We start from the raw sequence: 22,001 nt of genomic DNA, 5'->3' as shown, positions 1-22,001 counted from the left end.
AAGATTCTTTTATCCGAGTTTAGAAATCATTAATGCAGTTAATTGCCCTTCAATAGAATTAGAAATGATCTTCTTATTATAGGAGTATCTTTCTACTTGATATTTTCAATAGTTACTGTCTGAAAATCATTAATGCAGCTCTCTATCAGCAATACAGGCCTATCTTATAGTCGGTTTCGATATCTTTCACTTTTTTTCTCTGTTTTGCCTCCTTTTACCAGTCCCTTTTACCCACTGTTCTCAAGTATCTTCTAACGGTCTTCAACCATTTTTTTCTTTGTCTTCTCTTCTTTTTATCTCATCTTCTTCACCTTTTAGTATTCGTTTTATGCATGAACTTCTTATTCTACCTATATGGGCCAACTATCTCAATCTCTGTGCTTTAATTATACGGATTATTCTTGAGTACTTATACAATTTTAATAAATCTCTAATTCGACCGTTAATCTTTCTGTGCATTATACGTTCCCATATTTCTAGATTATTTCGCTGTTTTTAGTTCATTGTCTAAGTTTCACGTGCGTAGGAAACTAACGGTCTTATTATTGTTAGGTACGTGCTAATTTTAGCTATTTATGATATATCTTTTGAGCTAAATATTTAAGATACGATTTCACTGCTCTAATGTCTTATGTTAGTATTTTTTCTATTTTAGAACATTTTTCGTGGCGTAGGTAACTGACGGTCTTATTATTACCTTTATTTGTTATAGTGCGTCTCAAATATTCGATTTTCTCTACTTTTGCTATTCTGTAGCTATTTTTTTTTCTTTAACACTGACCTATATTCTCTTACCTTTCCCTCCAGTTTTTACTTTACTAACTGCAATTCAATACATCTTCTGCACCTTAGCAATTTTCTTCTCATCTTAAGAGTATTTCTGTTTCAACTTTTTTTTTTCTATTTTTGATTCTTACCTTAGTAGTTCCATGATATTTTCAACTGCCATTTGTAATACCACGTTTCAAACGCTTTAGATAATGTCCTTAATGTTTATAATTTACAGAAGGGATGCTTTTATACTCATTAGTAATGTGGGGAAAACATCGTAACATCCTCATTCAGAAGCTGGCATATGTCTAAAACGTTCTTCGTGTTTTTCTTTATCAGCCTTCAGTTTACCTGATTTATTCGTTTGTTTCTGTAATCAAGTAGAAAAAACTCTAGACAAAGTTCATCACCGTTTTTTATACACTGGAAATAACTACTAGACATAAAATGCGTCATTCAAAACCATGTTTCTATATATGTTAAACTTAATTTTAATCTATAATTTTTGTCACAATCACACAATCAACCAAAATACAGGGTGTTCCGAGACTTTATCTGTTCTCTTTGTAGTTTAGCATGGATGTTCTTCATAAAGAAACATTCTGAAGAAAATTATCATAAATTATAATTTACTAAAGTATTAAAACATCATAAATCAAACATTTCTAAGCAAGATCATTGCCTCAAAATAAATTTCTGAAAACTAATCAAGATCAAAAACAGGATCACGTCCCCGACAAATTAGTAGTCTATTTCAAAATTTGTTGTTATTTTCTACTAAAATGACTTGAACTTATTCTAGAATTTATTTACAAAAGCGGAGCGCCTATAAACTTTCGTTAAGACAGTGACTGATCCACGAATTTGACAAGATTCAATTGTTTTATCATCTTTTAGTACAACCAACTTCAAGATTTTTGTTTCAGGATTACCATACTTCAAAAATATTAGCTATAACTTATGTTCATAATATATAGGGTTTTTTATTTCTAGATAACTTATAATTTATTTTTCGAGTTTTAATAAATTGGCTTGACAAGTGCTTACGTGAAAATTTCCATTACATTCAAATCGCTTTAATTACTATTAGTTGATAGGTGAAACAGAGGATGGTGATGAACCTTTTAATAGACCCACTTAAAACTACCGAAGGCCGATATGAAGCTAATCACACACCTTGGCTTGAATATTTTAACATCACTAGACAAATTTAGAGCTCGCATGTGTCACTGCTGGGAACTCACTGATGATGTTAGCGGCAGTTTCTTTATCCTCCATGCACCAAGGATACTCGGGATAGTTCGCGATACTATAGTATGGAGATTGTGTCTTAGATGACCGTGTCTTATTCAAAGACCAGTACCAGTCGACTACACATTTTTAAGTATAGCTGTTGATTGGTAAAACAGACAGAACACCCATCTTTGCTTGTCACATGTCAGAGGATTACAACCTTCTCCGCAGACTATTTAAAGTTGTAATAGTTCATTTTGGCAAAATGAACAATGGGCTCTGCCCAGCAAATACGGCTTGGAAGACAGTAGCATGCTCCCCAAACTTTTTTTAACATAACGTATTTAATTTTAAGTATCCTTGTATAGTGAGGATGACAACTTTTAGAAAATACTTCACTTTCTATTTAGAAACTTTCTATTTAGAATCATCATTATTATTTATGCTTCCTTGTGATCTCCCGCTGAATAAATCTTGTCCTACCTCTGTACAAAAGTGGTTCCATAGCTTGTTTTTATGTATTGATATTCTAGCTGACTAATTTCTCTTTTAGTTTGCTAAATTATAGTCATCCGATTCTACAGTTTTTAGTTGTGTAGTAATATTTCAACATTTAGTTCGTTTTTATGATTTTTCCAATTGTTATGGTGAATTTTGTGTTGTTTTATTAATTTATTTTATTATGAAAAACTTTGAATGAATTCATTAATTAAACACAGTGTATAATAGAGTTCAAGGAAATATGTTCAATTGAAAAGTCAAACAATAATTTAATCATAAAAAGTACATTCGTAATTTTGTTTATGAAAATATTCCAGTTAAACAACTTGGAAAAAAATTTCCAGGAAGCAACTTAGGAGTGTATGATTAATTAATAGTTTAATTATTGTGTCAATAAGAGCAAGGTAACTTAGAAACTGGTCGTTTTTAGACTGGAGACATAATAGTAGCTTTTTTTTCATCCAATAATGATTTTAAGAATACAAACAAGGTTAAATTGCTGGAATATAGCAAAAAAATATACAAAGCTAGAATAAGATGCAGGCATCTTAACACAAAAATCTTACGGGTTAACCAAGAACTAAATAGAAAAATACATGGAACTGAAATACAAATACAAAAGATATCAAAAGGGCGAAATTATGATCAGGAAGTAACTTCGGGATATTGGATTCAATTCAAGCCGTTATGAACCTATAACTAAAAGATATTTTATATAAACTAGGATGGTTCCAGAAGTAACTGTCCCAAGAAAGAAAAAATATAAATTTTGTATAAAAATATATTTATTTTTCAACGTAATATCCTTTAGCTCCATACACTTTTCCCAGCGATGTTCAATAAGTTCCTAAATCCTTTTATATAATAAGACAGATATCACCTCTTCATTATTGAAAAATCTTTGATCACCTAGACATTTTTTGAAGTCTGGCAACAAAAAATAATTCGAGGGGGCTAAATCTGGCGAATATATAGTAAATCAAAGTTTAATTCACTAATTTTGGCCATTGCAATAACGGATGGGTGAGCTGGTGCATTGATGCCACCGAGACCTCCAGACTTAACGCAATTAGGTTTCTTTTGTAGAGGATATTTAAAATTAATGCGTGCATCGAGGACTCGTAAGTCGAGCGCACGGTGGTTCGAGCGCAGAGATTATATAGGAGGCGGCATCGAGTGCACATTTGCAGGTACAAAGACGGTACCTTGGTGAGCCGATATATTATATCTATTAATATTCTTGGGTCTTCGAAATTGCTTTGTGATTTTTCTTTTTAAATGAATTTTTCACAATGATGTGAAGTGATATCGAGTTTTAAAAGAAAACTTTTACTAATATTAGATAGACACCGTTACCGAATTGGACGTAAAACTGAAGGGTTTATTTACTGGAGGCGTATTCAGGTAAGAAGAAGCAAGTGTAAAGGTTCACTGAAAACAACTACAGTCAAATACGATGTACTACAAGCAGCGCTTCATCAGTGTATTCCAGACACAAGTAGTGTGCGCTAGATGCACGAAATGTTTTCTAAATTTGGCTGTGCGCTCGATGCACGTGCACTCCTCGCACCCCATCTTTGAAATAGAATGTTTCTCAAAGTATTGAAGGATTAAATTGAAAATCTATAAAACAGAAATAGACATACCGGATAAGACTGTTCGAAATTACCTAGACAGCTTTTATCATCACCTGAGAACCTGCCAAGTAATTATTATCAACATCTGCTATGTTAAATCATCCGTTGTGTTGATAGTATTAAAAAAAATTTGAAAAACAAATTTTCCTACTCAAGAAACACACATTTATGTACAAAATTTGCAGGTAAATTCCTTACACTTATCACTCTCAACACCTGAACAAGCTTCGTAGGGTGAACTCTTACGATACTGGATCTGATCCATACTTCTTTTTGAATTTTAATAAGGTTCTTTAAAATATAGCAACATTTTTCTTTAGAACTACATCCTTAAATTGTATTCCTAATTTTTTCCATTTTCTACTCGACTCGGTTAATATTTCTTTTCGTAAATAAGAAGGAACTGCATGTTCATAAGACTGCTCAGTAAAAATCGGAATAAAGGTATTGTAGATCTTGAACACGTTGCATAAGATTGATGCTGTCTTGGTGTTACAGGTCTCTGAATTGTTACATGTCTCTGAGACGTTTCATTCAAATGACTTCTTGGTCCCGACCAGCATTTTCGTTGTTTTGATTTTCAACATAAGATCTAGTGGTTGTCTCAGCTTGTTGAAACAACCAGTCTGGAAACTATTTAACAGATTATTGCTCATTTTGACAAAATCATTGACAGCTGTTTCGATATAAACAGCTTTTATATACGCAACACCTAATATCTTACTTTTCTGTGAGATTATAAGACATCAACCAGCATCCATTTTTGATTTTTGTAATAAGTGTTGTTATTGACCTTGTCAATTTAAACGAAATGACTGGAATAAAATGTAAATGTGCATTTATTCTGTCACAGAATAAGCATTAATTGAATCCTACAATAATTGATATTACTCTAATTTTGAAGGTAGATAATTATCAACTGCTTGGTATATTTATTTTAAGAATTAGATATTGTTTACATCAATTGAATTACAAGTCTTGATAAGTAGTAAATTATTCATCTCGGGTACAATAAATATAAATTTCTTATCAGTATTTGATAAAATCCATCATTTTCCATGTTAAAACAGCGCTTTTGAAACATCCAGGTAAATTATAGCGCAGATAAATACAAAAAATAACCTGTGCCAACATTTTTTAATATAACGACCCTGGTTGAAATTGAAATCATTCGAAAAAGTGACATAAACTTTGAGGATAAATATTTTCTGCTCGTCACGTTGGATAGTGTGAGCAAATTGGCAGGAAAAACTGTTAGATGGCTCAGTAGTGTATAAACAACATTCGGGTCAAAGTGATAAATATTTGTTAATGCCAATATTAACAGAAAATCATTGCGTTAAATTCATGATTAAAATTTGTGATGGCAGGATACCAGTTTCAACGAAGAAGGGTTCGTTAAGCTCAATTCTTCTTTCTCTTAGTTCTTCGCTACTTGTTTCTTTATTTTTTAGAGTTCTTCGATTAAAAAGGAATTCAGTGAACATGAATTGGAAGGTTAGTAAGATTCTTTTTATTTATAATTACCTAAATGAATTTGTAAAAGCATAAAGTATAGTCTGGTTATTAAATAACGAGACTGGTTACGAAAAAGAGTTTTATTATAAAAATTATTCTACATTCGTTTTTTCCATTGATCGAAGTAGTGCTGGAATTCTTCTTTGGTGATTACCTTTAGGAGCTCTGCCGTTTTTTGCTTTACCGCTTTAATCGACTCAAATCGGGTCCCTTTCGAAGCAGATTCTATCTTCGGCAACAAGTCACGCGGTGCCAAAACGCCAAACCTGGTAAGTACGGCGGGTGTTCGAGCACTGGAGTGCACTTACTGGCTCAATACTGTTTCACAGATAGCACGTTATGGTCAGGTGAGTTGTCCTGGTGTAAAATCGGGCCGTTCTCGCAGTGTCGGGTCTGGTTGACAGTCTGACCCTCTGGAACCCATTCAGTAATTACGATACCGTTAATTCCGAAAAAAACAATCAAAATTGTTTTACAATAAAATCATATTCAAAAATTTTATTCTAGTAGTCTATAGAAATCTTACATGTCTATAAACCAACAAACCAGATTTTTATTTAATTGAAGCAAATTCTATTAAAAAAATATTAGCGGGTAAGACCAGACACAATTTTTAAGATCCACAAACAAAAATGCTGAAAGCTGTTGACCTCCATCAACAACAAGTCTTTAAGATCCAGTTTTCATAACACTTGGTCTTAATTGAATCAATAAATTTTTGTTTTTCTGTTATTGTGTTTCTTTAGTATAATTTAATGATTCTTTTGTTCTCGTGCAACTGGCTCTTAAGCTAGGTTCACATTCTGAAATGAAACCAATTTACGTTCAACAGCATTAAGGATTTGAGCAATTTTTTCAAGATGCCTCACACTTTTTTATATTAAGGCATAAAAAACAGTTCTAGATTAACTTCTTCTTTCTTAACAAAAAATATAAATTTATGGTTTATATATTACAACGGTATACATTCTATTTACAATTGTCTATTACATCGGTACTTAAATACAATGCAGCGTTGAACATTGTTCTCCATTTTTTCTGCCCTGCATCTTTCTGGTCCATTCACGTACTTCTAAACTTCGCATCTATGTTTTGGTCTTCATTGCAATGTTTTCTCATTTGGTCTCCATTCTCTAATTTTCCTTATCGCCTGTTGTTTTTCCAAAAATTTCAATGTGTCCGTACCATCGTAATCTTTTTGATTTAATTTTCTGATATTTCATACTTCGTAAGTCCTCAATATTCATTATTTCCAACTTTCACTGTTCCGTGAATTATCCTTATTCTTTTTTTTTAATAATATATCCTTGGCTGTTCTGCGTCCATATATGTTAATCTCATAATTGACGCCTCGTATGCAACTACTTGTTCTGTCTCAGCCTTGTAGACTCTTAATATGGTTGCTGAGCTTATTCTCGTACTGTGTATTATGGTTTTATAATTAATAAATCTTCTATATCCTGCATAAACTCTTAGTCTTATCTCGGACTTTGTGTCATTGTTGCTAAGTACTTAAGTTGCGGCATATTTGAAATCTGAGGTCATTTATCTTTATAGTTTCTGTTTTGTCAACTTTCTTCTTTCAGTTTCCACTTATTTTGTCTTTTTATGATTTATTTTCTATCCTCTCCTACAATTTTTTCTAATGTGTCTTCAAGATTTTTTCGATCCCACGCTATTAAAATCAAATCATCAGCATATACTATTATTTTTTTTTATTTTTTAATGATACTTCCACAAATATTACATGCCCTTACTATGCCATCCAATGCAATGTTGAACAATACTGCTGATAGTTTTTCACCTACCTTGCTTTACTCAAACATTTATTTCAAATTCTACGTATGAACCTTCTTACCATTCCCCTACAATTTGACAGAGTGATTTGCATCAATTGTATTAAATTTTGAGTCACTTTTAATCTACTTTCTACTTCTTTATGTTCAGACTGTCGAATGCTTGTTTAAAATCAACAAATAGCATTTGCATAGCATTTTTCTCAATAGTCTAAAGCTTTTCTGATTTAATCTTTCATTTATTATAGTTGTTAGTATTTTAGATTCATAGTTAATAGTAGAATAGTGTGGCCAAGAACCGTTAAGCTTTATGATAGGTCAATCGTCCCACACGTGAAATGACCAAATGTCCTTTAAGAAGCCGATCAGGAGCTTTGTCTTGAACCCTTTGATGTCACGAGGCAATATGTGAAGCTTGCCCAAGTATATGAAACGAGCCCGCGTGAGTGCTGGGCTCCCACAGATGACTTGGCTTGTAGTTTCTTTCTCCTCCATGCACCAGCGGCACTCGAGGTCGTCCATGATGCCTATATTGTTGAGATGACATCTTAGATGACCGTACTTTTGTCCCTGCACTTCAAGGTGCGACTCTACATGCTTTCGTTGGCTAGTAAGCCTGTAGAATTGTTGTGTTTTGGCAACTGCCAGTACAAGTGTAGGTTTAGCCCAAGCAACACCGTTTATGTCAATACAGACATAGCCCCCATTCCAAGTCGTCTAAATGACCTCCAAGCCCGCTATGTGATTCGTACCATAGAATCAAGTAATTCCGCTGCGAAAGAAACCCTCCTCATCCCCTGGGCCAACAATTTGCGGCCCCTAGGCTCAAAACCCAAAAAATAACACGTTGACCTCCTTGAAACCTACCTCAACTTCCTCGATCATTCCTCCATATCAATCAGATAAATTCCGACCCCAACGCTTACCCTACACTTTTCATCGATCGTCGGTGTTGCAGGTTTTACTGAAAATTGAAAAAGAAAAAAATAATAATAAAACCTCTCAAAAAAACCCGTTTTTACTTGCAAGCTCCACTTCGTTTTCTCGGTCAAAAAACCCCGCTAGAAATAGATAGACAAACACATCCTAACAAAACCACCACAACCCCAGCTCTGCAGAGGAGCAACTCCTATATCAGGGCTTACTCACACATACCAAAATTCTCCTATCCTACCAAACTTTAACCAACGAATCTCTCTCTCTCTCTTTTAGATGACCGTTAAGATACGTAATAGCAATACTTTTGCTTCACCAAAAATGAGTTCTGGCGGACGAATCCGCTTCATCATTGCCTTTGTTGTCCCAGTCACCCAAACGAGTTCAATTTTGCAGCTATCACTCACCAATTTCTGAAGAATTCTATTACACTCCAGCACAAGCCTAAAGCACAATATTTTGGCTGTTATAACTTATATGGCAGCTCTACTGTCTGAGCAGCAATAATTTTATCTATAATTAAGATATTCTCACTGTATAATTGGTTTAATCCAGTAGATCACTTCCTCAGCATAGTTTCTGATTCTATACTATACTATCTCTTTAATCATAAATCTTCTATCGTCTAATGCTAGCTTCCCCGTATTTCATTATTATATTGTCTGACCCTCTTTGTTGTGATTCAATTTCAATAACATTCCAAAATATCTTGCCTGCGAAACATTAGGTAGTGGACAGGACTACACGATGTACAATCCTCGATACACACCGCAAGAAATAAAGAAGCGATGGAAAATGTTATCGCGAGCATCCATTAGTGGATATGCATTGAAAGAAGAAGAATTCTTTTCCTTTTTCATCATTTTCTAGCATTGTCATTATCACATATATTAACTTCTTCATGTTCACTGTCTAAAATCTATTTTTTGTAATGACCTCAAACATCTCGGTAGAAGTCGAATTGACTGTTTTATTTGAATAACCATTTGTTAGAATACATGTTTTTTTCTTTCAAAAGTGCAAAAATGTACAGCTCACCCATGTATATTGTAAATATCTCGGTATTTATATTGAAAATTTCAATACCTACATGTTTTGTTTGAAACTTTTTTTCGTATCTTTTTTTGTTACCGAGATATTTTCAAAAATGTAATTTTATAGTTAGTTTTTAATTGTCAGTACCCCAAATGAACATTTTTTGAGGTATAAACGTAAGCTATAATCAACTTATATCGAAGACTGTAGTTTTGCAATTCTATGGTAAATGAAATCTTTATTTTATTGGACTGAATTTGAAAATTGAATTATTATTTCAACAATACATAATCTTTTCGACATGAATTCAATGTATATTAACATGAAACAATTTACCGTACAGATAAACAACACGTGAAACTATAAATACTGCTAATATTTACATAGTGAGCTATACTTAAAATCCTATCCTACTTTTAAAATAACTTTTCGCCAAATCACGAACTCGATTTTACCACTTGAAAAATTTCGGATCGGAAAATAAAATCTGGATCTAATCCAACAGTATTTTTATATCATTCATCGTTTTTAATAACTCGATGTAAAATTGTATAACAAATTATCACAAATTAGATTCAGTTGAAATTAAATGCTCAAGTGAAATGTCTCTCTTAGGTTTGAAGATAGCTTTTGAGCTGTTGGACAGAAATCAAGATGGACAGGTTACACCGGGAGAATTTAAGATAATGCTGAATAACCTAGGGATTGATATAAAATATGAAAAAGCCGAAGAAATTATCAGGATTGCCAGCCATACAGGTAAAAAAATATCATTTCCTAAAATTAGAGCTGGATGAGGGAGGTTGATTATGCAAAATTTTGGATCCTTCCGCATACTGTATATAGCTTTGAAATTAGAATAGCTTGTAGATGTTGATTGTGGACGTTGACAAGGGGCATTTTTGTCCTCCACCCCGTTAATTATTACGTAAACAGGATGTAACATTGTCTTTTTATTGCTGCAGTAAGGAAGACAAACTTTAACAACTTCGTTGAAAATTATCGTAGATTCAAGTATCAAAGTACGTTGGGTTTCTCAAAGTTCTTAGGAAGCGTTACCTTAGAAATTAATTTTATTAATTCTTTATAAAGTTATATTTACAACTTCTTACATGCTGGAGACATAAGAAATTGAGTTTTAGGAATCCCTATTTTCTTAAACTAAGCAAATTTTCCAGAGTTCCGCAGTAAAAGTTGAAAATAATCTTTAATATGCGTTTTATATGAAAAGTAGAGGTATCAATTTCAAGCTATGGGTCTAAGCTATCTGATAATAAGTAAAGAAAGTAATCGGGATAGACCTAGTGTTGCAAAAAGCTCCGGAATCTTCAAAAATATGTTTTTGTTGCGCAATTCAAAATTTTATTGTTCCGAGGCGGACATTTTCTGAAATTACATGAATTTTGGTTTCTTTCCCATGCAGAGATAATCTCAAAATATTAACGATACACAAAAATAATGTGATTCTTTTAGACCTCTTTTTTCCCAACTCTCTACATTATTCGAAACCAATAAAAAAGCATTTCTACGATAGCGTTTCCAAAAAACTGATTGAAAAATAAACTGGTGGTCTTTCTCTCGCGTTTAGTTACTTTCAATCATGTTTTATAAGAAATGGACTTGTTGGTAAAAAAGCATCAGATCATTTTTGTGAAAAATTCGATAGATTTTCAATTTTTTCTCAAAATGTATCTTATCAAGAAATAACCTAGAGATGACGGTAGCCGCCACTTTATTAGAAAGTATACAATCTATCAATAGTGAACGTTTTCAGTGATTTTGTAAACATGGAAAAAATTTGTCATGTGATACAAAGCTTTTATTTGGAAGGCATTAAATTCTACTCTGGGTGAGACTACTCCTCCTTATCAACAGTAAAATATTGAGTTTAAACGAAGCCATACGACCAGCATCGCAGTGGTTGATCAAATAAGGTGACGACTTCAGAATGTTGAAGAAAATCTACAAAGCGGTCCTCCACTTCACACTCCAAACAAAACGGAAATCAAAACAATAGACTGGAAAGAGAGAAACTGCTCCAAAGAAGGCAAAGACCATTCCATTTCTAGGCAAGGACATAGCGTCGGTTTTTAGGGATGCACGTGGGATAATTTTCATCGACTATCAACGGCGAGTATTTTGCGAACGTATTGCAACGTTTGAGCGAAGAAATCAAGCTAAAACAGCCGTATTTGGCTAAGAAAAAAGTGTTGTTTCATCAAGACAATGCATCACCTCACACATCCTTTTTTGCAATGACCAAAAGTTTGTATTGCTACCTCATGCACCCTATTCGCCAGATTTGGCCCCCTCGGATAATTTTCTGTTACAATCTTGAAAGAATAGCTCGGTGGTCGAAGATTTTCTAATATTGAAGAAGTGATGTCAGAGGTTAACGGCTATTTCGAGGAGCTTGACGATTCTAATTATAAAAAAGGTATCGAACTTAAACATCGCTGCGTAAATTGTGTGGAACTAAAAGGGGATTACGTTAAAAAATAAATATATTTTTTCCAAAATTTGTCTGTTCTCTGTGTTGGGCTAACAATTGTTATTGATATATCTCATAATAAATAAAAAACCAGATTATTCAAACTATATTTTTCTATTCTAACATTTATTGTTAGTAATTTCAGATATTAATTATGATATATTGTTGTTTTATAATGTATACACCAGGAATAATTAGCCAAACGTGATTACGTTGTTATTTTAATTGTATACAAACTAATGTATCATAATTTGAAACATTCTATAAGAGTAGGTAGATATTTAACCTTTAAACAGACAGTTTGTGCCAATTTACTTTAAAAATGACATGAAGTGAACGCTAATTTAAATACCGAGGATGAAAAATATTTTACAAAATTGAAATACGACTAATTCAACCTTAGTTTTCAATATTTCTATTTGGTTAATTTTATGTTTTCTCTTCCACATTTGTTATTATTTTCTAAAACAAAAGTATTTAAATGACATTGAACACAGCCTTACGTAAACATGAACATCAAATAATTAATTTCAATACTTATTTTCGTTCTGATGTTTATTTTTGTTGCTGGAAAGAGTATAAAAAATGACTTAATAGAGATTTATCTTATCATATAAGACCACGCCTTAATTTTTAGTTTATAAAACTCCAATTTGAGAAACTACGACTATATGCTTTCAAAGTATTTATATTTCATTTATATTAAAATGTGAATTTTTATATAATGTTGACAGATTTCTTTAGAATATCTGGCAACGCTGTAAACAGTGTTATGTGATCGCAACTGGCGTGAAATTTTAACAATATTCGTTTTTATTTTTTGATTGGTATTTAAATATATTATATTATGTCATAAAATATTGAAAATTGCATTTTTACTTTAATTAGATACATATAATATAAAAATAAATAAATATTTTTAATTAATAATTATAAAAATTGTAGTAGGTACCTGTATGGTTGAAAAAAAATTTTTTAATGTCTTCAACAGAATAGACAAATACGTAGGAGAATAAATTAAGAAAACAATAAAAATTTTATTACCTATAACTCATATTTCCAAGTACCACAACATGATGGTACTAGTGTGTGATACCACATAATTAATTTTGTACCAATAAAAACTAAAAGACTTTCGGAAGATTTGCTGAATAATATACAGCCATACTACAATAATACTTATTTTCAATTTATACTGATTTTAAAACAGATAAATAAACTAACATTCAACTAAATAAATTTTCTATAATTATTTGGCTTGAAATAATTGGGGATTATATCCAAATAGCAATTTTTATTCATAAATCGTCTTCCTCAGGCTCGCACATGAGCAATTATTTTAGGGATTATCTCTATTCAAAGATAAACTTCGGTTAGGTTAGATGAAATTCAATCCAAATCGGTTAGTTTATCTTTTCGAAACTACGCCTTAAATCTATTTCTAATAAATCCATTTAAAAAAAAATAATATAAATAAATAAAATAATAAATAACTGGATTTTTATCTAATATAATTAATTGTTCATTATAATTCATTCAATCATCACTTCCATGCTATAATTCCAATAAAATAGGGGCGTTCATCAACTACACCCGATAATCGACCTACATTTTGCGTGAAATTTTAACGATTTACTTTTCTCCAGTCCTCGTAAGTATATTATTGAATAATTTTTATCTTGTAGGCTCCAATTTAATTGATCAAAATGATTTTCTATCTTTCGTTAAACATATCCAACAGGCATGTCCAGGTGACGGGGATGAAGATCTAATCAGTGATTTGAAAGCAGCTTTTCAAGTTTTTGATCTAGACGGTGATGGTTATATTACAAAAGAAGAACTGAAAACTGCTATGGAAATGATTGGAGAAGCTATCACAGATAACCAGTTAGATCTAGTAATTCGATTGGCAGATACTGACAAAGATGGAAGAATAAATTATGAAGGTAGGGAACATATCGTTACTTGTAACTTCTGTCATATTCTTACGGAATCATCGATCGTACGTAGATAACTAATAACACGTCCACAATCCTCTTTGTGTGATTTTAGAAAGAATCGTTATTTTCTTTCCCGTGCCCATCTCAGGTTCGCAGCGCAGCGGCCTTCGTAGAAATACACATCAAGCTCGCTTGCCAAGTCGTTCACAATATATGTGCATATCTAATTATTTATAATGGCAGTTTTAATTCATCTGAATAAAAAGAACATAAAAATGTTTTTAGACAAAAAATTATTCGACAAAAATTGGATTAGAGTGACTCCTCCAATTGTATGAAAACAAATAATTATTTACGAATCGAAAAAAAGGAACTGATATTTTAACTGGGGTACTATATAGTCCAGTTATATTAATTACCTTTCGAACAAAGTCTAATTCGACTGTACTAATATACAATCCAAATAAAATTAAAATTTTTCTTCCAAGTCTTAAAATTATTTTTTTATTTTCAGAATTCGTAAAGTTGTTAACATCGCAATGAGGAAAATTAAAAGATTAAAATGGTTCTTATACTCTTTTGTAAATATTTAATAAGAAAACGAAAAGCCTGGCTGTGATCTCCATTGTCAAAGAATATCAGTAAGCTAACGTTTGACTGGATTGAAATCGACACAAATCGTATTTTATTTTTTATGTACATTTAGCTGTAAATAAAAATGATAAAGATTATATTGAAATATATTTTTACTACGCATCATAACCATAAGGTATTTTTATGACATGTTTTTTTAAATGCCAAGTTGATCCGTACTCGACAAACAACGTATATCTGTTATTTATTACATCTTAACATATTTTTGGATAAAGTATTTGATATGATAAATCGCTCAGTTGGTGCAGTAATGGCAACATTAACAAAAGAAAATCACCAATTTAAAGAATAATATTGAAATAATTAGTCAAACGCTAATAACCTTTTATCGAAAACTTCATAATAATGTTCTTTTCTACGTATAACTATTTTCTTCACCAGTCCAATCAAGGTCAACAATAACATGTATTCAAATATTTTAGGTGGTGAATTGATTCTTTTGTCATATTATCTAAAGGTCATTTCGAGTCACGTGATTTGAAATGTCGGGTATATCGTCGTGGTGGACAGGAAAACAAAAATTTTATTTTATTTGTGTGTAGAGAATTGAATGTTTCGAGCGGTTTTTACATTCAAATGAATAACTTTGACCAAAAAAACGAACATAAATCACCACTGCTGATAATAAATTTATTATGAATTACGCAATATTTGTCCTCCGAGACAAAATGGCGGCTGGTTGTTACGTCATCCCGAAATGACCTATTGAGATTTTTTCAAAAGTTATGTGTTTCGTGCTCTTCTGATTCTAAATATTTTTATTAAGTTGATAAAAACTGAACTTTTCATAAAAAATCAGATATTTTACATTGTAAAATGCATACTAGTGAACCCGAGCACGATATGGTTAACCCGATAATGATCTGAATGACGATCGAAAATTGAACGAAGTGTCTTAACCATAGACATTATAATACCAACTAGACTGCGCATTCTAATACTAGAACTAAATATAAATAAAGTTACAATACAGTTATCTCTGTCAAATATTATTACTAATTTTTTGTATCACTGTATCTTTCTCTACTGTCTTATTGCATTCACCAATCACCTTATAGTTGAACAAAGATGCTTCTAAATAGACCATAGGTTGCTTCTTCTTATAGATAGCATAACTTTTCAATAAAAAAGGTATATGAATCGCACAGTCTAGAACATATATTTAATAATAGTATTAAATATATAATCTATAGTATTACTTTGTCTATGGTCCATGTATTATATTTTCTGTCTTCTTTTTTCCAAAACAAATTTGTCTTGTTTTTTATTTCTACCGTGGTACACCTGCGGGTACATGCATAAGCTGATTCTTTGGTTTCGTTAATTAATTTTCTGTATAGAATTAAGTAAGTCTGATGATAAATAGGCTACAGATATCGAACTTTTCAGCTTTTTTGTTAATATTAAATATTTGGTGTAAAATTAATGTTGGTATGTCGCTGATAACTGCTCAGTACCCAATATATATTTAAAAACTGAATAAATGTTTAAAACTATGGATGTTACATGAAAAATCATAGAAACATCACTTACTCGTTCTGTGGTTAGTATCTGCTATCAGCCAATAGATGAACTGATCCAGGTTCTTAGTTTTCACAATGCATGCATGAAAACGATTTATCAATTCAATGCAAAAAGGCACGCAAAAAATTTAGCACGGCGAACACGATTTCACTGAAGTGGCAATAGTAGTAGACTGAAAAACCGCTATGGAGTTCAAAACATGTAACTGTATACTTGATTGTACCAGATATATTAGTCAAAACAGATGAAGCGTAATTGTCGCGAAATTTGTTCGTATTTTTGATGACACCTCGTAGATAAGTAGTAGTTGAATAAATAGAAAAGCAAAAGTAAGTTTTATTCAATACTGACATCATAATATTAGTTTTTTTTATCTTAATTTACTAATATCACAACATAATATTCTAAACAGCTCATTATTGAAACATTGAAACAAATTATTAATACAAATACTTATTATGATCACAAAAGAATTAGTATGCATATCAAAAATAAAAACTTAATTTTTCACACAAAATTAGTTTGTTTTTCATAAAATAATTAGGTTATTTTTTGAAAGTGACTCCACCCTATTTTTGGTCATAAGAAATTGAGAAATTAATATTTTTTTAGGTTAGGTTACAATTCCTTTTCTTTGTAACGTTGCGTGAATTTCATGATTAATTAGTAAATAAAAATTTGTTTTTTGTTAATAAAAACGTTGAAATTTTGGTTTTTAAACTTGGGTCTCTCAAAATTTTTAAAAATATTAATTTTTCAATATTTTTTTTAAAAATTTCAGCTTTTTCAAAATGTTTATCAACTTGTAAAAATTGTTCTAATTATAATAATAAATTCTTCGTTTTTGTATGTACTTTCCTAAAAATATAATAAGATATTTTTACACACAGTTTTAAGAAACAAATAAGGAACCTTATGGTTTTTAAATTTTTTTCTTGACCAAAAAAATGTTGAAATTTTAGTTTCCAACCTCAAATTTCATTTACATCTCAAATGCGCTAAAAAATACCCAAAATAAAAAAAAATTGTTGAAAATAGTCTTGCAACACACCAATCATTTTCCAAGTAAAAATATATGCTATTGAAAAATGTGTTCAGTTCAATCTATAAAGGCATTATCGCAAACAGAAGCTAGGCAACAAAAATAAAGTTACCCTGCAATGGATTCTGTGAAACACCAGAGCGAAGGGACATGAAATAGCTGACAAACTAGCTAAAGTAGGAGCCCGACAAATCTTTCATAAGACCTGAACTTTTTTGTGGTAGCAACTACAAAACAATAGAAAAGGCACTGGAAAAGAAGTTAGATAAGGGTAAAGCCAGTTACTGGGACAATCTACAGGGGTTGAGATTGGCAAAGTCACTCCGGGAAAGCCAAAACCAACGTAGGCTAAAGCAGAAATCCTGTCGGGACACTACCGCCCCAATAAGACACCTAAAGGCGCTAGACTCTACAGAGAATGCAGCATGCAGATTCTGTTACGCAGAGGACAAACCTCCACATTCTCTCGAAGTGTCAGACACTGAAAAATTTCAAGAGGACTACACCTGGGAACGTATGAAATAGAAGACGAAGATCTCTGGTAAGTACAGCTATCATCTGTAAACACTAAGGATTTCCAGTACCACATAAAGAAAGGGGGACACAATAGATACTTTTGGTCACGGTGTACATGGTACTAAGATATACTCACATAGGTCTCATTTTTATCTTAAATGTGTCTAAAAAATAGAAAAAATTGAAAAAAGACTATTGAATATACTAATTTTTCAATTTTTTTATGACAAAAAATGTAGTAGACACAGTTAGTGGGGTCTATCTAATGTTTTAACATTTTCAGTCACAATTTATTCAGTTAATGATATTTATATTTAAATCCCTGTCTTCTATTGGCATCAATGATATATTTACAATAGATTTGCTATGAATAATCAAAATAGAATGAGGATTCAAATCACCATTTAATCTTAATTAACTATTTTATTAACTTTGACAATACTTTAAGAATCTCAGAATATGATGAGAAGCAGATTGAATTCATAGCTTTATGCACTTTAATTTTTTCCCATTTCTTCAATAATGTTGTACTATATGAATCAAGCACAATATATTGTAAAAGATGAAAAAAAATTAAGACCAGTTAACCTTTAGTCTCTGCAAGAAGATGAATTGGTTATCGAATTGCATGTGAAACAATCTAATTGTTTGAGAAATTAGTGTAATGGTAGTAAACAATTCAGTATTACTAAAAGAGTAAATACTGATAGGATAACAACAAATTAATTTTAATGTTCAGTACACATAATAATCAGCTAAGAGATTTGGGGGTATATAAGTTTTACCAATCCTCAACTTGTTAAAAGATATTTCTACTTTTTTGTTAAAAATTAGAACAAGTACATATGAATTTTAAGCCCTACTATTCAAACATATCTAGAAAAGAAGTTGTTTTGCGTTCCATACTGAATGGAACTTGTCCTTTGTTGAGCTTGTACGGTCGATACATCTTTAAAATAGTGTAACAAAAATATGGCAATGATAGTAACGAGAAATCCACATAATGCACCTAACATATCGATGCCGTTCATTTTCTTCCATTCTTCAAATAAAATAGAGGATGCAATAATAACAAATGTTGTAAACATAACATAGTAAATGGGTGTAACAACACTAGTACTGAATAGATCGAGGGATTTGTTTAAGTAGTTCATTTGGATGCATATGCAAAATAAAATGATGAGAGATAATACAAACAGTAACCAGTAGTTCGTAACGCCATCATTCACTGTAATAGAAAAGGAAAATTACTTTTATTATTATTAAATATGTTAATAATCATGTACATTAACTCCTCCCTATGTGGTGTTCAAAAATATTGCAATATAAGTATTGGAATGTTTCATGATATGGATATTGTGGTACCAGTTCAATCTTTCTCTTCGAATAAATTACTGAATAAAGCTGTCAAGAAAGAAACCAGAATGGTAACCTGTAACTTCCATAATTCATCAGATGACAACTAAAAGGAGGTACTGGTCACTTGGGTAGGAGTTTAAGGTTATATCTACCCAATTTTATGCAGTTATATATTATTTATCTCAATCTGTTCTGAATGTTGGTTTTCTCATACAGTTCAAAATATTGGACACTTGAGAGCTAATTAGAGTCAATATATTGAGTAATTTGAAACGTGGCAATACAGGAGATGGTTTAGAATTCCCTGGACTGAAAATAAAACTGGAAGAGTTAAGTATAACCACCAGTTTATCATCAAGAAAATTTTGGTAGTGAATTGTTCTGATTCCCTGGACTGTGAAGAGAACTGGAAGAGTTGAGTTTAACCACCAGATCATAATGCATGAAGAAAGAGTTTGTGTGTAGTTGTTAAGAATTCCCTGGAATATGAGATGAACTGGAAGAGTTAAGTATAACCACCAGACTAATATCATTATACATGAAAGAAGTGTTGTAATATTTTGAATACATAACTAAAAGACAAGATGACAATATAGACAGTCTTACAGTGATAGAGAAAGTCCAGGATGTTCTGATCAAACAAGTCATAGATCAACCTCTTTATACATCGTTATATCAGGCTAGAGATTGAAAAATATGGAAGGAGATAATATAAAAGAAAATAGAAATAATCGAAAGAGGTCATAACCCTCATAATAGGAAACAAGCAGAGAGTATTATTTATATGGAAAAATAGTATACAAAAACATCTGCTAACAATTGAAGTTAATTGCTTATTCTTCAATTTAGTTAATAACATTCAAAGTCATACCTTTATTAAAACTAGAATAATACAAACCTGAATTTTCTCTTATGGTTAACCCAAGTGCCTTGCAAGCCATTACTGTGAAACTACCAACAGATGAGCATAGTAATAAGTATATTGCAACATAGCGGGTACCATATTTTGGACCAATAAAAAATAATATTGATAATGCTATCATAGCTATAATAATAACATAATTAATAAATGCCATATTTTGAGTCTGTTTTAATAATTCATCTGTTGAAGGAACCATGTCATCTTTTGGTGAATGTATAACTAAAACAGTGGATCCTAAGACGCATAGCAGGCAGCCTAACTAAAATTTGTGTAGGTATTGAAAAATATAAAATAAGCTTATGAACACTTACTTTTCCAAATATATTTAATTTTTCGTTTAAAAATTTTGAAGCTAGCACAGCGGAAACTAGTACACTAAGTGCACCTAAAGGTGTAACCAGTGAGGCAGGAGCAAAAGCATAAGCTGCAAAGTTTGCAAGTTCTCCAATTCCCACTAAAATATTGTGTGTATAGTTGAAATTAAGTTAGTCAAATAAATAAAAAATAACGTACTTGAAAGTAACCCTAGCCACCACATCCAATCTATTAAGTATCCAAAACCTCCAGCACCAGCTCTTACACCTCTTTTACTTAGCCTTATTAAAGAAATTTTTTTAATAATAAAACTGGATCCAATGAACACGGAAGAACTTATCGCTAAACATAATCCTATATACGAGCTACCGTTTGGGTATATTTTAATTTTTTCTGCCGATGTAGTTGCCTCCATTACTATTTTTTTCCTTTTAACACATAAAAAGCTGTTGAAAATCAAAATAGACGGTATTGTGAATAATAAGAAAAATCTGATACTAGATTTGGGTATCTATTGCACAACATATTTCTTATCTAATTATCTTTTGTAAAATAATACTCTAGTAAACAAAGTCGAAGGTTATGATGTGCTTTTCATAAATAACCGGCATTTTTTTATTTCTGCTTCTTTTTATTTTTCGTGACTTTGACGAGTCAGTTAACAAGTTACAATAACCACTAAGTTTCCATAGGTTTCATTATACAAATATAATTTATAATTTTCCAAATGAAATAAAATTAAGTTGATTAATTTTCGTTAATTCGTTGAAAATCAATAATAGACACATATAATCTGTTTTTATATAAAATCGGTAGTATAAATATATAATTTGTGGACCAGTTTCAGATTTCTTACTAATTTTGAATTATTGTAGAAGTAATATTCAAAGATCTTTCGTTCTAGACCCAGTGTTACACAAGTAGGTCACAAACTACCGTGATCTCTGATGTAAGTGTGCTATTCTGCGGTTTAATCTAAACAGAAAACTTTTAATATTTTTATTTTATTAGTTTATGTTATGGGGAAATAAACTTATCCCGATACCAATGTAAGCACATTGGTGACTTAAATATTATTTTTGTACGAGAATTTAATTCATAGGATAGTTTTTACACGAAAAATATATAAAAAAATTCGTTCTACGTAATATCGAATTAACTTTAAGTTATCCAAACTTGGAAGATATTTTATCAAATCTTAAATAAATGAGAATAATATATAGGGGAAAGTGGGGATATTTCATCTATAGGGACACAAGATATCAGTTTTAGTAACTAAGTACATTGAACGCATTAGGTATTACTTGATGTGATTTTAAGACAGATTTTTTGTTTTTTGTCTACTATAAATATATTTATTCTAGTTTTATGTACCACAGGGATGTTGTGTAGTGTATTATAACATTTTTATGCAATTTACCACTTTTTTATGTTATGTTTAGGTTGTATTTTCATTTTAAACATTTGGTGTGATCTCAGAAGAGATAATTTTATGACCAGGAGATAAAGTCTCCCTTATGTAGAAGTTTGATGAACGCCTAGTGTCGGAATTTCGACAAATAAATTTAATTTTTTCATTTCCTAAATAAATAAATCGGGTAACTGTGAATTTATATAAGAGACAATCAATTAAATAAGGGTACCAACGAATTTTCACAATGAAAAACATGTTTATTGGCATAAAATAATACATGGTTCGAAAGCTTAGACTTCCCTCTATCTTTCGAAATAATCTCCGTTTAGATGAATGCATTTTTGCTAGCTTCTTTATGCCCGAGTCATAGAAGTCTGTCGCCGCACCGCGAAAATAT

At 31.3% G+C, this 22,001-nt stretch overlaps 2 protein-coding genes across 2 annotated transcripts; one reads left to right on the top strand and one right to left on the bottom strand.

Moving 5' to 3' along the window:
• The first annotated feature begins 5,247 nt into the window (after positions 1–5,247).
• LOC130446354 (calcium-binding protein E63-1) lies at positions 5,248–14,615 on the top strand. The gene is made up of 5 exons (XM_056782574.1): positions 5,248–5,535; positions 5,597–5,639; positions 10,043–10,186; positions 13,604–13,864; positions 14,373–14,615. Exons 1-5 carry the CDS (start codon positions 5,506–5,508, stop codon positions 14,399–14,401), a joined length of 507 nt encoding a protein of 168 aa, XP_056638552.1. The 5' UTR covers positions 5,248–5,505; the 3' UTR covers positions 14,402–14,615.
• Positions 14,616–16,352: 1,737 nt separating this feature from the next.
• LOC130446352 (magnesium transporter NIPA2) lies at positions 16,353–20,835 on the bottom strand. The gene is made up of 4 exons (XM_056782560.1): positions 20,389–20,835; positions 20,187–20,329; positions 19,852–20,134; positions 16,353–18,822 (listed from the first exon to the last, which is right to left on the bottom strand). Exons 1-4 carry the CDS (start codon positions 20,603–20,605, stop codon positions 18,461–18,463), a joined length of 1,005 nt encoding a protein of 334 aa, XP_056638538.1. The 5' UTR covers positions 20,606–20,835; the 3' UTR covers positions 16,353–18,460.
• Between the last annotated feature and the right edge of the window lie 1,166 nt (positions 20,836–22,001).

This window comes from Diorhabda sublineata, chromosome 1 (assembly GCF_026230105.1).
Source record: "Diorhabda sublineata isolate icDioSubl1.1 chromosome 1, icDioSubl1.1, whole genome shotgun sequence".
Classification (NCBI taxonomy): domain Eukaryota; kingdom Metazoa; phylum Arthropoda; class Insecta; order Coleoptera; family Chrysomelidae; genus Diorhabda; species Diorhabda sublineata.
The sequence above is the reverse complement of the archived record's forward strand: the minus strand, read 5'-3'. Positions and strand labels throughout refer to the sequence as shown.

Excerpts from the sequence above, each read along its gene's own strand:
- LOC130446354 (XM_056782574.1), top strand. The coding sequence starts at position 5,506 with ATGGCAGGATACCAGTTTCAACGAAGAAGG. Across the intron at positions 5,536-5,596 it reads ACCAGTTTCAACGAAGAAGG|AGTTCTTCGATTAAAAAGGA; the intron begins GTTCGTTAAGCT and ends TTTATTTTTTAG. Across the intron at positions 13,865-14,372 it reads TGGAAGAATAAATTATGAAG|AATTCGTAAAGTTGTTAACA; the intron begins GTAGGGAACATA and ends TTTTATTTTCAG.
- LOC130446352 (XM_056782560.1), bottom strand. The coding sequence starts at position 20,605 with ATGGAGGCAACTACATCGGCAGAAAAAATTAAAATATACCCAAACGGT. Across the intron at positions 20,330-20,388 it reads GTGGCTAGGGTTACTTTCAA|TGGGAATTGGAGAACTTGCA; the intron begins GTACGTTATTTT and ends ACAATATTTTAG. Across the intron at positions 20,135-20,186 it reads AATTAAATATATTTGGAAAA|TTAGGCTGCCTGCTATGCGT; the intron begins GTAAGTGTTCAT and ends CACAAATTTTAG.